Source organism: Crocodylus siamensis, chromosome 15 (assembly GCF_052110815.1).
Source record: "Crocodylus siamensis isolate JL-2025a chromosome 15, ASM5211081v1, whole genome shotgun sequence".
NCBI classification, from domain to species: Eukaryota; Metazoa; Chordata; order Crocodylia; family Crocodylidae; genus Crocodylus; species Crocodylus siamensis.
Genome location: NC_143409.1, coordinates 17,291,038 through 17,305,786, shown reverse-complemented (window position 1 = coordinate 17,305,786; position 14,749 = coordinate 17,291,038). Strand labels below are relative to the sequence as shown.

The window sequence follows — 14,749 nt, the reverse complement described above, 5'->3', positions numbered from 1 at the left end:
GTACATAGCAGGATTATCTGAAAAATATTCAGAGATCATTCATTTCTCTTTGAAGAGAAATAGCCTTTTTCATTTATCGGAAAGAAATGATAGGGTTAAGTTATAAGGAGTATTTGTTGCAACTTCAGAAAGGATGAGTGGTCTACAGAAGGATCTTGTAAAAGGTCTGAGATTTTATGACCTCGTGGTGAAAATGTCTTATTTTAAGCTTGGGTGTATATAACATGTAGAGTAAGTATCATCTTGGAGATGAGAGATAATGATGAAGTATTTTTTTTATTGCAGTGATGGATTCAAAGAAATCATGCCGTATGATCACTTCCAGCCACTTCCTCGGTACGTAGGGTCACTGTAATGAGTATGCCAGTGTTGGGATGGAATTTCCACTGGGAATTAAGTATTCAAAGAACATGGAATATTATCATTTGACTGTAAATAATTATTATAGTGGTTCTTTAAAACTGTACAAAAAAGCAGATTTGGGGAAGAATCTTATAAATTCTTCTTTATATGTATGATTGACCTAAACAGGACTTGCATTGACTGTAGTTTATCATGTTTGCAAATGTCTGCAATACAACCCTATTAGATTATAATCTCTTACTGCCAAAGCGTCCTTTAAAATGTATTTATTTATCCATTCCTTTATTTGAATATATGTTTTGATTTAATAGTTAGAAAATGCCTGAATTTGCCATGTCTGTTACTATTTGTAGTGTGATGCATTAGCAATTAATATTTTGCTTTTTAAAAGATATTGTTCTTCAATTAAAACTAAGATCGCCAAGGGATGGGGAAACACTGACTGGCGCATGCCCAAGTTCTGGCACACAAGAAAGCTTCAAAGTTGGGGACACCAGGAGAGCCACTCTTGCAAGAGCTGAGGGGCTGGTTCTCTTTCAGCATGACAGGAAATTGAGGGTCTCAATTGGAGGACTCAGGTGCCTATACACTAATGCCAGGAGAACAGGGAACAAGTAGGAGGAGCTAAGCCTCCTACTCTCCAGTGGGCATTACCATCTAGTAGAGATTGTAGAGACCTGGTGGGACTCCTCATATAATTTGAATGTAGCCATAGAGGGCTACACCCTGCACAGAAGGGACCGAGTAGGGAAGAAAGGCGGTGGTGTAGCTCTCTATGCGAGGGAACAGTACACCTCCTTGGAGGCTGACATCAGCTCCAAAGAAGAGTGGCTCTAAAACCCTCTGTGTCAAATTAAGTAGGGGCGGGGGAAAACCTAACTATAGGTGTATACAGTGAGAGAGACCTAACCATAGGTGTATACAGACTGCCAAACCGGGGAAGGAGCTCAAACTGGAGTTCTCTTGAGAACTGGCAGAGGCTGCGCACACACGGGACATGGTCATCATGGGTGACTTTAATTACCCAGACATCTCTTGGGAGGAACACACAGCTAAGTTGGATCAGTCACATTGCTTCCTGACCTGTATTGGGGAGCTCTACCTGACTCAGGAAGTGCATGGGCCACCCAGAGGTAATGCTCTCCTAGACTTGGTCTTGGACAAAGGAGACGATCTGGTGAGTGACTTGAATATAGAGGGTAGCCTGAGCAACAGTGACCATGAAACTACCACATTCACTTTCTATCACAAGGCAGGCAAATCAGCTAGCAGGGTTGAAGTTTTGGACTTCAAAAAAGCGAATCTGAACAGGCTCAGGGCAATAGTAGGGGAAGCGCTATTGGGGACCAGGGACTGAAGGTGAAAGGAGTGCATGAGGCGTGGTTGTTCCTCAAGGACATGATCCTCGAAGCCCAAAGGAAGTACATTTCCATGCAGAGGAAAGGTAGCAGAAGGGCTGGTGCAGACCCTCTTGGCTTAATAGATATATCATGCTCCTCTTGAAAAAAGAACAGAGTCATACAAATAGTGGAAGCTTGGGACAGTCTCCAAGGAGGACTATACAACAACAGCCCGCACTTGTAGGGAGCAGATTAGAAAGGCTAAGGCGAAGAATGAATTTAAACTAGCAATGGAAATCAAGAACAATAAGAAGTCCTTCTTTAAATATGTAGGGAACAGGAGGAAAACAAATGGAAGCATGGGGCCATTGCTTAACAACTCAGGGTAGGTGGTTATAGACACGCAGGAGAAAACTGAACTCCTGAATGACTACTTTGCTTCAGTATTTCACTGGGCTAAGGGGAAAATCGTACTAGAGAAGGTTCAGAATGGGCATAGTGGGAATGCCCGCCTTCCTGCTGTTGACTATGAGCTGATGTGTGATCAGTTAGAAAAGTTAGACATTTGTAAGTCAGCAGGACTGGATGAACTTCATCCCAGAGTGCTGAAGGAGCTGGCCAAAGTCATCACGGGACATCTTGTGAAACTCTTCCAAAACTTGTGGCGTTCAGGCGAGGTCCCTGAAGACTGGAAGAGGGCCAATGTTGTGCCCATCTTCAAGAAGGGGAGGAGAGAGGACCTGGGCATCTATAGTTCAGTTAGCCTAACTTCTATCCCAGGGAAAATCCTGGAAAAATTAATCAAGGACTCTATGTGCAGCATGCTTGCAGAAGGTAGGATTCTGAATGACAGCCAGCATGGTTTCATCATGGGCAGGTCTTGTTTTACCAATCTCATCTCCTTCTGTGACCAGGTAACTCACCACCTGAATAAGAGAGAGGAGGTCAACATTGAATACCTAAACTTCCAAAAGGCCTTTGATCTGGTATCCCATAATGTTATCATGGGAAAATTGGAGGATTGCAGGCTTAACTGCTTGACAGTCAGGTGGGTAGGAAGATGGCTGTGGGGTAGGACCCAGAGAGTTCTCATGAATGGATCTGTGTTTTCCCGGCCAGTGTTGTCCCTGAAGTGGTCAGTGGTGTCCCTCAGGGCTCTGGTGCTTGGTCTAGTGCTTTTCAGGATCTTTATCAGTGATTTGGATGTGGGGGTGAAGAGCTTACTGGCCAACTTCACAGATGACACCAAGTTATGGGGGAGCATGGTCATGCTTGAAGATAGGCTGCAGATACAGGCAGACCTAGACAGGCTGGCAAGTTGGACAGATCAGAACCAGATGAAGTTCAAAATTGAGAAGTGTAAAGTGCTCCATCTGGGAATGAATAACTCCCAACCTACTTACAGGCTTGGTGGTACCAAACTGACTAGCACCACGACTGAAAGGGACCTAAGGGTAATAATAGATCATAGTGTGAACATGAGCCACTGCTGCAATGCTGTAGTCAGAGGGGCAAACAATACTCTGGCATGCATCAACCAACACATCTCAAGCAAAACCAAGGAAGTGATTCTTCTGCTGTACTCAGTGCTGGTGAGACCGCAGCTGGAGTACTGCATCCAGTTCTGGGTGCTGCACTTCAACAAAGATGTGGATAAGCTTGAGAGAGTCCAGAGAAAAGCCACCCATATGATCAGAGACTTGCAAGACAAGCCATACAAGAAAAGGCTGAGGGATGTGGGCCTCTTCAACCAAAAAAAGAGAAGGCTGAGAGGGGACATGGTAGCAGATTACTGCTACATCAGGGGAATACATCAAGGGCTTGGTGAAAAATTGTTCACTATGGCTCCCTTGGGGAAAACCAAGAGTAATGGCCACAAACTCCTGGAAAATGGTTTCAGGCTTAACACTAGGAAAAACTTCTTCACAGTTGGGGTGTCCAGACTGTGAAATAAACTCCCTCCAGAGTTGGTGCAATCACCTACCCTGGAAATATTCAAGAAGAGACTGGATGGTCACCTTGTTCAGGTTACCTGACTGCAGTTGTCTTTCCTGCCTAGTGCAGGAGGGCTGGACCTGATGATCTTGTGAGGTCCCTTCCAGCCCCTTACAATCTATGGATCTATTAATCATTTTAATGGTTTATTCCTGAATCACCCCTTCCTAGCACAGTCTAACACAATTTCTTTGCATTGTTGTTTCATGTCTTGAATGGCTTAGTCAGGACAACAGTTGGAAAGAAGGCTTATTTCTCTGACATGGGAAAAGTTTGTATGGCTTTGTCCATGGTGAAGGAGACTATATAGTGGGCTTGTAGGCAACTGTTCTCATTTCAAGAATTAAGAATGACAGATAAGGAATCATATGACTCCAGGTCTGTTCTGGCAGATACAGGTCTGGTCCTTGTAGGCCAGACCTGACTAAGAATTGCCTTGGTTCCAGGGAGCCACAACCACCTTGTTTGTAGAGGCCAGAATAGGGCCAGCACAGGCCCAGAAATGAATGGCATTGACTGGGGAAGGATGAAAGCAAAGATGTTTCAGTGTATCCCTATTTCAGCCTGCTCTGGGACAGCTTCTGAAGGCACCATAGTATTTTTAAAGCTGTGCTAACCTAAGAGAACTCTTAGAAGAGGTCAGCAATTAAAACTCTTGGTCTGTTTGCACCTGCACCAGGGGCACATTTGACCTGGCAGGGACCTAATACTCTTTGGCTATTGCAGTCTATGACTGTTTTGTGCTATAAAAATGTAAAGTAGTTGATCTTTGCCTAGGTGACACTAACTCTGCTTTTTGCCTGTTTGTAGGCTGAACAGGGTTGTTCACACATACCAGACTTGAAAAAAAGCAGTCATTGTGCTCGAGCAAACTTCTACTTTGGCCAGCAGTCATACCTCACGCCTCCAGCATAGCACAAGGGCCATGTGCAGGCCTGTTTTGCGATCCTATGGAATTCACCACCACTTTCCCATTCAAATGAGGAAGTTGTGGGAAAGTTGATGGTGTAAATGACAGGATCTTGAAAGAGCTCTTCTGCAGCTGGAGCTGTGATTGCCCCACCGAAATATTTTGACAGATGGAGAAATCTTTTGAAATAAATAGAAAAATTTCCCAGGGTAAAAATTTTCTTTTAAAGCTTTTGGAACGCCTCCATTTACTTCAGACTTGTTGGGCTGTTGAGGATCCCTTGACAGCTGTGGGTTCTGGAAAGTGTCTCCTTGACTGCCTGCCCAAGACCCCCCTTTCCCCAGTAGCCATGGACCTCACTCCCTCTTGAAAATGCTTCTGGGAATATGGGATCTGGAGTGTGTTTGAAACCGATGAGATAAAGAAAAACAACTATAAAACTTTATGCTATAAACACTTCTGAGGCTAATATTACATACAGCACAGTCAACCTTATCCATATAAATCCATGAGCTGCTAATTCATTGAACAGTTAATTGCTCTTTAGTTCCTGATATTTTAAAGAAAATGGGTTAACACTGGCCATTCATTTAGATAAAACTGTGAAAAGTATAACTGTTTTTTTTAAGGCATTTTTCATTGCTAATGTGAAATCAATGTTAGTTGTGTAGTGTCTGGTGTTTTAAATATGTATTTTAAATTTAAAGTTCTGTGGTTTCTGTATGTTTCAGATTCACTGTCTGGTCCATAATATTTTGTATGATTAATATATATTTTTGTGGAGAGGTTAATGAATTATTTAAAACAGGAAGTGTTGTGGATTTACCTATGTATCTTGGGGTGTAGGTACTAGTTACTTAGGCTTTCCTTTGATTTACAGGCTTCTGCTTCATCTACTCTGAGATTGACTTCCTTTACAATGCTTTTGTTACCCTTGATGAATTGGTTTAGGTGTGATATTGCTGCATTTGCTGATTCCATCTTTTATAACTGATGTAGTTTTTTCATTATTTTTTCCTGAGTCACTACAGTTGTAAAATTTAAAAAGTTTAACCTAGCTAGATGAGATGAGCTAAATGAGATGAACCCAATCAGTTCCCCAGTTTTTCTGGGGAACTAGGGAAAATGTGGATAGTGAAGGGACAGGATGGACTGAGTAAGGCTGAGAAAAATCTAGAGGGGAGCCCAACACACAGGGTCCTTTTAGTTTTGTAGAATGCGTGATATGTATTCAGCAGGAAGATTCTTGAGGTCTGTTTTTAGTATTTATTGTCTTTTGTTACAGAGCAGTTCTTAAATGGATTTTTTTCTGCTTAGAGTAGGAGATAAGTACCATGGAACTTCAAAAACCATTTTCATCCTCCCTTCAGATTTTGCTGTGATTTTTATGTTCAAAATGGTTAGCAGTAGGACAGTAGGTTCTTAGAGGAGCAACTCTATTTTGGGGCATTATATAGCTCCAAGTATTAAGCTCATAAAACAATGGTATTTAATAAGCACACTTAGCCTTCTAAACTAGTAGCCAACCTCTGGAAAACATTGCTATATCGATTAATAAGGCACTGTTTGTGGACAGATGGCAACAGTGCATAGGGCAGCCCCAATTGGCTGACCTAGGCTGCCCATGGTCAGCCTGTGTTTCCCTGCAGGACAATGTGGGGATTGTGAACAGGATGCATTCTGCTGCCTGCTGGAGCAGCAGAGTCCAGTGAGCAGCACACTGTTTTCCTGAAGGGGGTGGGGGGGAAGCTGGAGGACTATATTCTCTTCTGAGAGAAGCCACAGCATGTACAGACATTCACTGTCCCAGCAGGAAGTCTTCTGGGAGTGATTTAACACTGGTTGTCCCAGGATATGATTGTCCTGGAGCAGCTATTTTCACTCTGGCAGAAAAAGTCTGAACATATGTATGCTCTTGATTTCTTCTCCCAAGGCAAACTGAATGTCTGTGAGGCTTTAGAATCTCAGGAAAACTGAACGTCTGTGTAAGGCCCTAGAATCCTCAAAACATGTACTAGAAAAATCAGGTCATTTCAATCACTTCAGGAAATGAACTGATTTCTTACTCCATTTTTTTGGTACTTCCAGCTTGGTAAAGGGTAGAAAGGAAACCTGAAATTTATGGCATGATAATGTTATTGATTCTATATGTTTTTGTACAAATGTCTGGATAGAGACAAATGTATATTTGTAGCTGCTTAAAGGTTAGGGACAGAAGTTACACACAAACTGGTTTAAGTGATCAGAAACTGGTTTAAACCTGTAACAGAATAGAAGTTCAGTGCACATAAACAAGTTTCAAAATGGCTGAAACTGGTTTAAGATAAACTTTGTTGAATATAGTATCAAACTTAACTCATTTAGGTCAAACCAGTTTATGAAACGTCTGTCCCAGACCCTTTCCTGGTTCAAGTTAAATCAGAGTCCCCCAGCATTTTGCAGCCCTGGGCTGGGCTGTGTTCTGTGCTCCAGAGGGCAGAGCTGGCCCTGTCCTGCTACTTCCTAGCTGGAGCAGTGAGGGCGGACTCACTGCTCCCCACTCCCCAGGCAAGCCCCTGCTGGGGTCTGGGGCCAGGGTAGGGAGTTAAACTTCCCTTCCCCCAAGTACAGCGCTGTCCTGCTCCCCTTACTTAGTGCTGGCTGTGAGTGTAGACTATAAATCCCAGAGACACCTGAAAGCAGAAAGAGGAAGGGATGAGAAACCCTGCAGAGTCTTGCTGCTGTGATTCTGGACTGCAAATCCTAGCGACCTCAGGGACAGCAGGAAGAGGAAGTGAACACAGCCTGCGCTGGCTACGTGCTAGAGAGCTGTGCTCTGGTGCCCCCCGGCTTCTGGTTTGAGCCACTGCAGGCATGTGCCTGCATTTCCTGAATCAAAAGTGAATGTTTGTTTATTTGCTTATTGGTTCAATCTTTGCAGCTTAGATTAACCTGCAAAGACTGAATCAATTTAGCCTCAGGCATTTTGACTGTGTACTTAGCCTGTAAGGAAGGGGGACCTGGAAAGCTGTTGGCTGTTATGTCTGCATGATCCTACAAGTATAGAAAACCACTCCAGTTTTAACCCTGCTTCACCCAGGTCACTGTTAAAGTGATTTATGTTGTTATTGCACCAGGCTTATGGCAAGGTACTAATTATAACACACCTGAGCAACAGCTTTCCATCCCATTTTGAAGCTAGTGCATATGCTTGCCCCTACTATCAATAATAGTTCTGATTCTATTTCCTTATAAAATCAGCCATAAACAATGTGTGCCCCTGGCATCTGGGGGTTGCACAGCTGCGCTGGTGGCAGCAGGAGTGTGGTGGCAGGAGCGCAGCGGCGATAAGCATGGCTCTCCCACAGACACCACTGGCGCTGTCAGCAGCAGGGGGGTGGTGACCAGCTGCAGGAACCGCCAGCAGTGTCGGCAGCAGCTAGCAGACTGCCCACAGGCACCACTGACAGTGTTGGCAGTGCCTTTTCGTAGGCGATGCGCTGCCACACTTAGGGGGTGCACGTGCACCCCCTATGTGTCGTCCCTGAAGTAAACAACAAAACACCCATTGACTTCAGTGACCATAAGCTTGGGGGCAGTATTTTGCTACACTTAATAGATTCCAAAAGAATAAAAAGTGGCCTTATTTTTCATGTGCTTGTTTACTGTAGGTGGGAACATAATCCTTGGACTGCATGTTCTGTTTCCTGTGGAGGTGGAATTCAGAGGAGAAGCTTTGTTTGTGTGGAAGAGACCATACATGGAGAGATATTACAGGTTGAGGAGTGGAAATGCATGTATGCCCCCAAACCTAAGGTCATTCAAACATGCAACCTATTTGATTGCCCCAAGTGGGTAGCTATGGAATGGTCTCAGGTAAGTTGAAAAGTAACTTGGACCTATTTTTAAGGCGTCTTCTAATTTTGTGAAACAATACATATAATCATAAACTCAGTTACCGGAAAAAAAAAATCAGAGACACATTTGTAACCATGAAGTTAGATATATGTGTATAGTAAAATGCATGGTTGGTTATTTGCATGTGCAGAGTTGCCCCTAAAGTTTTATATGGATAAAAAATTAGAACCAGAGCTGACACTCTTTTGAAAATTAGGTTTTTTGTCTCCTGCTTCTTGATAGATATAATCCTTCACTACAGTTAATAACCAAAGCATGGCTGTCTTGGGACTGAGGGGTATCTGCAAGTTTGATTTTCCAGCCTTCCTCTTACTTTTTATTATAATAACAAGAATACAGAGCCAATTTATCTTGGCTCTAGTTATCTGATATGGTCATATAGCTCAATACTTCTATGTTTCATTAGTTTATCCAAATGAAATTACTGAAATACTGTGAGAGGAACAATTTTCATGGTGTTTCTGACCTCACCTTAAAACTAAAATTATGAAACAATGTGAGAGGGTCTATTATATCTAGATTTCCAATTCCATTTCAGATTGTAGTCATGTAGATAAGCCTTGTAGAATCCAGGGTGGCTTCCTTTCTCCCTAGTCTTTGATGTTGGTGCATCATTCACCTTTATTAGTAATATCTCATTTGCTTACATAGTGAGATAGTTGTATTGTCTCTCTTAGTGCACAGTGACATGTGGCCAAGGGTTACGTTACCGAGTAGTATTGTGTATTGACCATCGTGGACAGCACGTCGGCGGCTGTAATCCACAACTTAAACTGCACATAAAAGAAGAGTGTATTGTGCCAATACCATGTTACAAGCCAAGAGGTAACTGGAATTTTGTCAGAGTCTGTTATTGTTTTACATTTTTGTTAACGGAATTAAAAAGTCCCTGGTAGCCTCTTCCAGAAATGCCAGAAGCTGGAATTTACTAGGACTCATTCCAATCTTGTCAAAAGGAAATGCTGTAGTTATTAGTGCTAAGAAAGGTGTCCTGCTGATATTTCTTGCTGATAACATGGATACAGAATAATGAAAATAGCAACCTAATTAAATTAAAATATGTAATTTAGTTAAACTGGAAAATCTAGAAGCAGTACGTTAAGAGCTGGGGGAATTGTTCAACGACCAATAATGTATTTTGAAAGCTTGTGGTATGTATAACCAGGGCCCTTCTTTCCTTGTTTCCTCAGGAATTGCAATGAAATTCTCAATTCACCACAGAAATTCCTGAATAGCAGCCATACTGATTTCCTTCCCTTCTCTCTTTCCACTTTTTGTTTTTAAAAAAATACCCTTAATGACATGGGTTACAAAATGTATTTTTAAAAGAATGAATGAAGGGATAAACTATAGATGAATGGAAGAAAAAAGGAAAAAAGCAAAAGGAAAGAGATTAAAAGCTTTACCTCCTATTCTATTCTTGTCTCATCTATATTAGAAGTAGATATTCTTCTCTGTCCCTCTGAAACTTGCAGTTGGAGATGCTCATTGCCTTTTCATTTGAAAGGTTTTACTGGGATTATTCACAGCTCACCATTATCATTTGAACAGTAAAAATGAAAGTCAGATGTAGATAAGTGCTATTGAAATCCAATGAGTCGCTTAAAGGATGTTTTGAGGTTTCAGGAAGTTCCTGAGGTATATTGCCATCCAGAATGCAATGCCACAGAATCTCTAGAACCTAGAGCAGATGTTGGCCCTGATATATTCTGGAATTTTAGGAGATCTACATAGAATAGGAGGGGTAGAGTCTCAGCTGGCGTAAACCATCGTAGCTTCATTAATATAAGTGGAGCTATGCTGCTGACAATCTGGCTCAAGAAAAGAGCTCTCTACAAAGGTACTGTATGTCTACACAGAACAAGAGGAGCTTAGATACACTTCTTTGCAATGTGATTATTTTAAGTAAATTGAGAGGATTAAATAGCTAAGGTACTCAGTAAATGGTGTGTTTGACAACCAGCTCTTTAGTGCAAATCCATCTTATATGCACAATAAAATGAACACATTTATTAGGATGGTGAACCTTTTCACTCCTCTTCAAGTCCTTTATGGGGAGTTGGTAATATCAGCCTGTTCCCTCAGAAGGTGGGTATCTTGAAGGCCCAAAACTGTACATGGTAGTCCAGGTGAGGCTTCACCAGTGCTAAACAGAGTGGAGAATCACTTCTTCTGATTTGCAAGTGACACTGCTGTTGATACAACCCAGAGACAAAATAAAACATTGCCAAGATTGCCCTTGGCGTAGCTTGCACGCCACTTGATGAGAAACCTCTACTTATCGTATGATGTTTTAAATTCTCATAAGTTTGATGGAATGAATTATTATATATTTCTCCCTACCAGAAAAAAATCCTGTAGAGGCTAAACTACCATGGTTAAAACAAGCACAAGAAATGGAGGAGACCAGAACCATATCAGAAGAGCCAACGTAAGTTCTTTGTCTCTTGGGTGGGAAAAAATGGCTTGAAAGTCTTATTGTCTTTCAAATTTATCTAGTATTTGACCCTCTTACCTTGGTTTTGGACAGTTATTCCTAGTCTTACACCTCAACAGCCCAGAAGTGTCCTGAGTCATACAGAATATGTGGACTGGGCCAGTGGCTCTGTTAATATGCTCTTATATCAATGGAGCCATGCCAAAGGGCTTCAATTAAGCCTTAAGACAGCTATTGTGGGAGAATCCTCAGCTGATATAAAGCAAATGTAGTGTATTTTCTGCCACTGCTTCTCTTTTTCTCTGTGATGTAGAGGAGCATTTTCAGGGGAAGATTAAGAGCTAGAGTGTGTAGAGAAAGGGAAAAATGCACGTCCCCCATACGTGCACCCTCCCCCCCAAAAAATATATTGATCGATCAATCTATATCCCACACCAGCCTAATAAATTTGGGAGAATTGTTTTAAAGTAACTCAAAAGATGTTATCCAGGTTGCGCTCCTTATATCCACTCTCCTATTGGGAGTTCATATCTCTGTTAAAAAAACCCAGCATCTGCAGAATAACTTCTACATAGAGTGTTAGTGGGCACTGCTTAACTATTTTCTATATACCATATATAATAAGTATGTAAGAGAGGGAAAGAGAGCTTGCATATCTAAATCTCATATATAAACTCTTCAAGGTTTCAAAGGTTTCATAGACATTAGGGCTGGAAGGGATCTAGGAAGATCATCGAGTCCAGCCCCCTGCCCCAGGGACAGGAAGTTAGGAAGGTTCATAGGATCCCAGCAAGATAAACATCCAAATTTCTCTTGAAGGCGTTCAAAGTAGGTGCTTGAACCACCTCCAGTGGCAGGCTATTCCAGACCTTGGGGGCTCGGACAGTAAAGAAGTTCTTCCTTATGTCCAGCCTGAAAGGGTCTTGGAGGAGTTTGTGACTGTTCAACCTTGTCATCCCTTGGGGCGCTCTGGTGAACAAACGTTCCCCCAGATCCTGGTGAGTACCCCTGATAAACTTACAGGCAGCCATCAGATCAGCCTGCGCTGTTCCAGGCTGAAGAGTCCCATAGCTCAGCCTATCATCACAAGGTCTGGTTTTCTGACCTCTGATCATGCACATGGCTCTTCTCTCGACTTTCTCAAGTTTCTCCACATCCTTTTTGAATTGTGGAACCCATAACTGGACACAGTACTCCAGCTGTGGCCTCACTAAGGCCGAGTACAATGGGAGAATGATGTCCTGGGATTTGCTTGAGAAGCATCTATGGATGCAAGCCAGCGTTTTGCTTGCTTTACTAGCAGCAACATGACATCAAAGGCTCATATTCATCTTGTGGTCAATCATGCCCCCAAGTCCCTTTCATCTGTAGTGTTAGCCAACGTAGCACTGCCAAGCCTATAAGCATGCTGCAGGTTTTTCTTCCCAAGGTGGAGAACCTTGCATTTTTCAGTGTTAAACACCATCAGGTTCTTATCCATCCATTTCCTAAGCCTATCAAGGTCAGCCTGGATCTCCCTCCTGTCTTCAGGTGTGGATGCTTTACCCCAAAGTTTGGTATCATCGGTAAACTTGGCCAGTCCGCGTCTAACTCCAATGTCCGCATCATTAATGAAGATGTTGAAAAATATAGGATCCGAGGACAGAGCCTTGAAGGACCTCACTGGTCACAGCGCACCATGACGATTGACTTCCATCAACCACCACCCTCTGGGCCCGACCAAGGAGCCAATTCCCCAGCCAGCGGATCGTAGTGGACCCAAGGCTGCAGTTGGTGATCATGGGTTACCAGATCGAAGGTTTTTTTAAAGTCAAGATATACGACAATCTCCTCTCCCTTGTCCAGGTGATAGGTCACCTGGTCATAAAAGGAAATAAGATTGGTCAAGCAAGACCTACCGACAACAAACCCATGCTTGGTATCCCTCAGGATGTTGCCATCAGCCAGTCTATTAATGGTCTCTTTGATAATCTTTTCCAAGACCTTCCTGAGGTTGGACTGGTGGGCTTGTAGTTTGCCAGATCCACTTTCCTCACTTCCTTGAAGATAGGCACCACATTGGCCTTCTTCCAGTCTTCGGGTACTACACCAGAGCACCAGGAGCTCTCAAAGATCCATGCCAGGGGCTGAGCTATGATGCTAGCCAGCTCCTTGAATACCCTGGGGTGTAGGCTCTCAGGGCCAGCTGACTTGAAGGTGTCCAGCCTCTCAAGATGTTCCTTCACGAGGTCAGCATTGATGGAGGGTAAGGAATCTCCCTCATCCGGGCTTTCCTGTCCCGTAATGGGCAGGGGCGTCCCATGCCCTGGTGAAAGACCAATGTAAAGTACCCATTTAGCAAGTTGTTTTTTTCCTGGGCATCAGTTGTCAGCTGTCCCATCTGGTTTAGCAGGGATCCAATGTTGTCCTTGCTTTTCCTCCGGCTTCCCACATATCTAAAGAAGGACTTTTTATTGTCCTTGATACATGTAGCTAGTTGGAGTTCCATCGCAGCCTTGGCTTTCCTGGTTTGCTCCCTGCAGGCCCAGACCAGTGCAGAGTATTCCTCCTAGGTGGTGGATCCCATCCTCCATCCTTTGTAGGTCTTTCTTTTTAGGCGCAGGAGGTCTGCTAATTCCCTGCAGAGCCAAGGGGGCTGCTGCGCCCTTTTGCTGCCTTTCCTCTGAGATGGAAGAGACTTTGCACATCTTGGATTGCTCTCTTGAGGAGCAACCACTCTTCCTGAACTCCCCTCCCCTTTGGGTCATGGTCCGTTAGGGCCTCACCGACAAGCCTTCTGAACTTGTCAAAGTCAGCTTTCCTGAAGTCAAGGACTTCTGTATTGCTGACTATCTTGCCAGCTTTACGGTGGATGGTGAAGGTGATCATCTAATGGTTGCTGTCACCCAGCTTCCCTTCGATTGTTAGGTCGCTGATTATGTTGTCCCCAGTTGTCAGTACCAGGTCAAGCAGTGCTTTACCTCTCATTGGCCTGTAGACTTCTTGTGTCAGATAGAGCTCATCCACGTACATGAGGAAGCTTTGCGACCGTTTGGATTTGGCCGAGCGCTCTTCCCACGAGATGTCTGGGTAGTTGAAGTCTCCCATGACAACCATGGACTGGGATGATGTGGCCTCAGCTAATTCCCTGGTGGACTCCTGGTCAAGCTCTTGATTCTGGGTGGGAGGTCTGTAGTAGACTCTCACCATTGTGTTCCCTGTGTCGTGTTCCCCATGGATTTTAATTCAGAGGGTCTCCAGTCATCCACCATGGGTGCCAATGTCAGCTTGCAGGGACGCTTAGCTCTCCTTGATGTAGAGCGCTACACCCCCTCCCCTTTTATCCACTTGCTCTTTTCTGTACAAGGTATAGCTGTCTATACCCGTGGTCCAGTCATGGGTGGAGTCCCACCAGGTCTCTGTTATCCCTATGACATTGTAATTATTTGTGTTAAGCAGGAGAACAGGTTCCTCCTGCTTATTCCCCAGGCTCCTGGTATTTGTGTACAGGGAGGCAAATGTCCTCTTGGGGGCTCTTGCCTTGCCCACAGATTGAGGGCTGGGGCAAGGGTGGGCTCCCTTAAGTGCCTTGGCCTGCTGGCTTTGCAGGGATTGCTTAGTGGGCCAGCAGTGGCAGTAGTCCCCCATCCCCTGGCGGGCTTAGTTTAAAGCCTGGTGGAGCAGTTCAGGCAGACTGCCTGAGAAGAGCCTCCTTCCCAGCGGAGAGATGTGGAGGCCATCTCTTCCCAGCAGCTCGCTGCCTCTCGCACCAAAGAGTGGATTGTGGTCATGGAAGCCGAAGCCTTCCTGATGACACCAGTGCCACAG

General features: G+C 43.8%; 1 protein-coding gene across 7 annotated transcripts in view; it reads left to right on the top strand.

Moving 5' to 3' along the window:
* Positions 1-14,749, top strand: part of ADAMTSL3 (ADAMTS like 3) — a 369,750-nt gene that overhangs the window by 273,401 nt on the left and 81,600 nt on the right. For all 7 annotated transcript variants that reach the window (XR_016439382.1, XM_090029326.1, XM_090029327.1 and 4 more), the window contains 4 exons: positions 286-336; positions 8,259-8,463; positions 9,183-9,330; positions 10,852-10,936. Coding sequence is in view for 6 of the 7 variants with exons in the window: in XM_090029326.1 (XP_089885452.1) it covers positions 286-336; positions 8,259-8,463; positions 9,183-9,330; positions 10,852-10,936 (489 nt within the window). In the remaining variant the exon portion in view is untranslated. The remainder of the gene's footprint in view (positions 1-285; positions 337-8,258; positions 8,464-9,182; positions 9,331-10,851; positions 10,937-14,749) is intronic.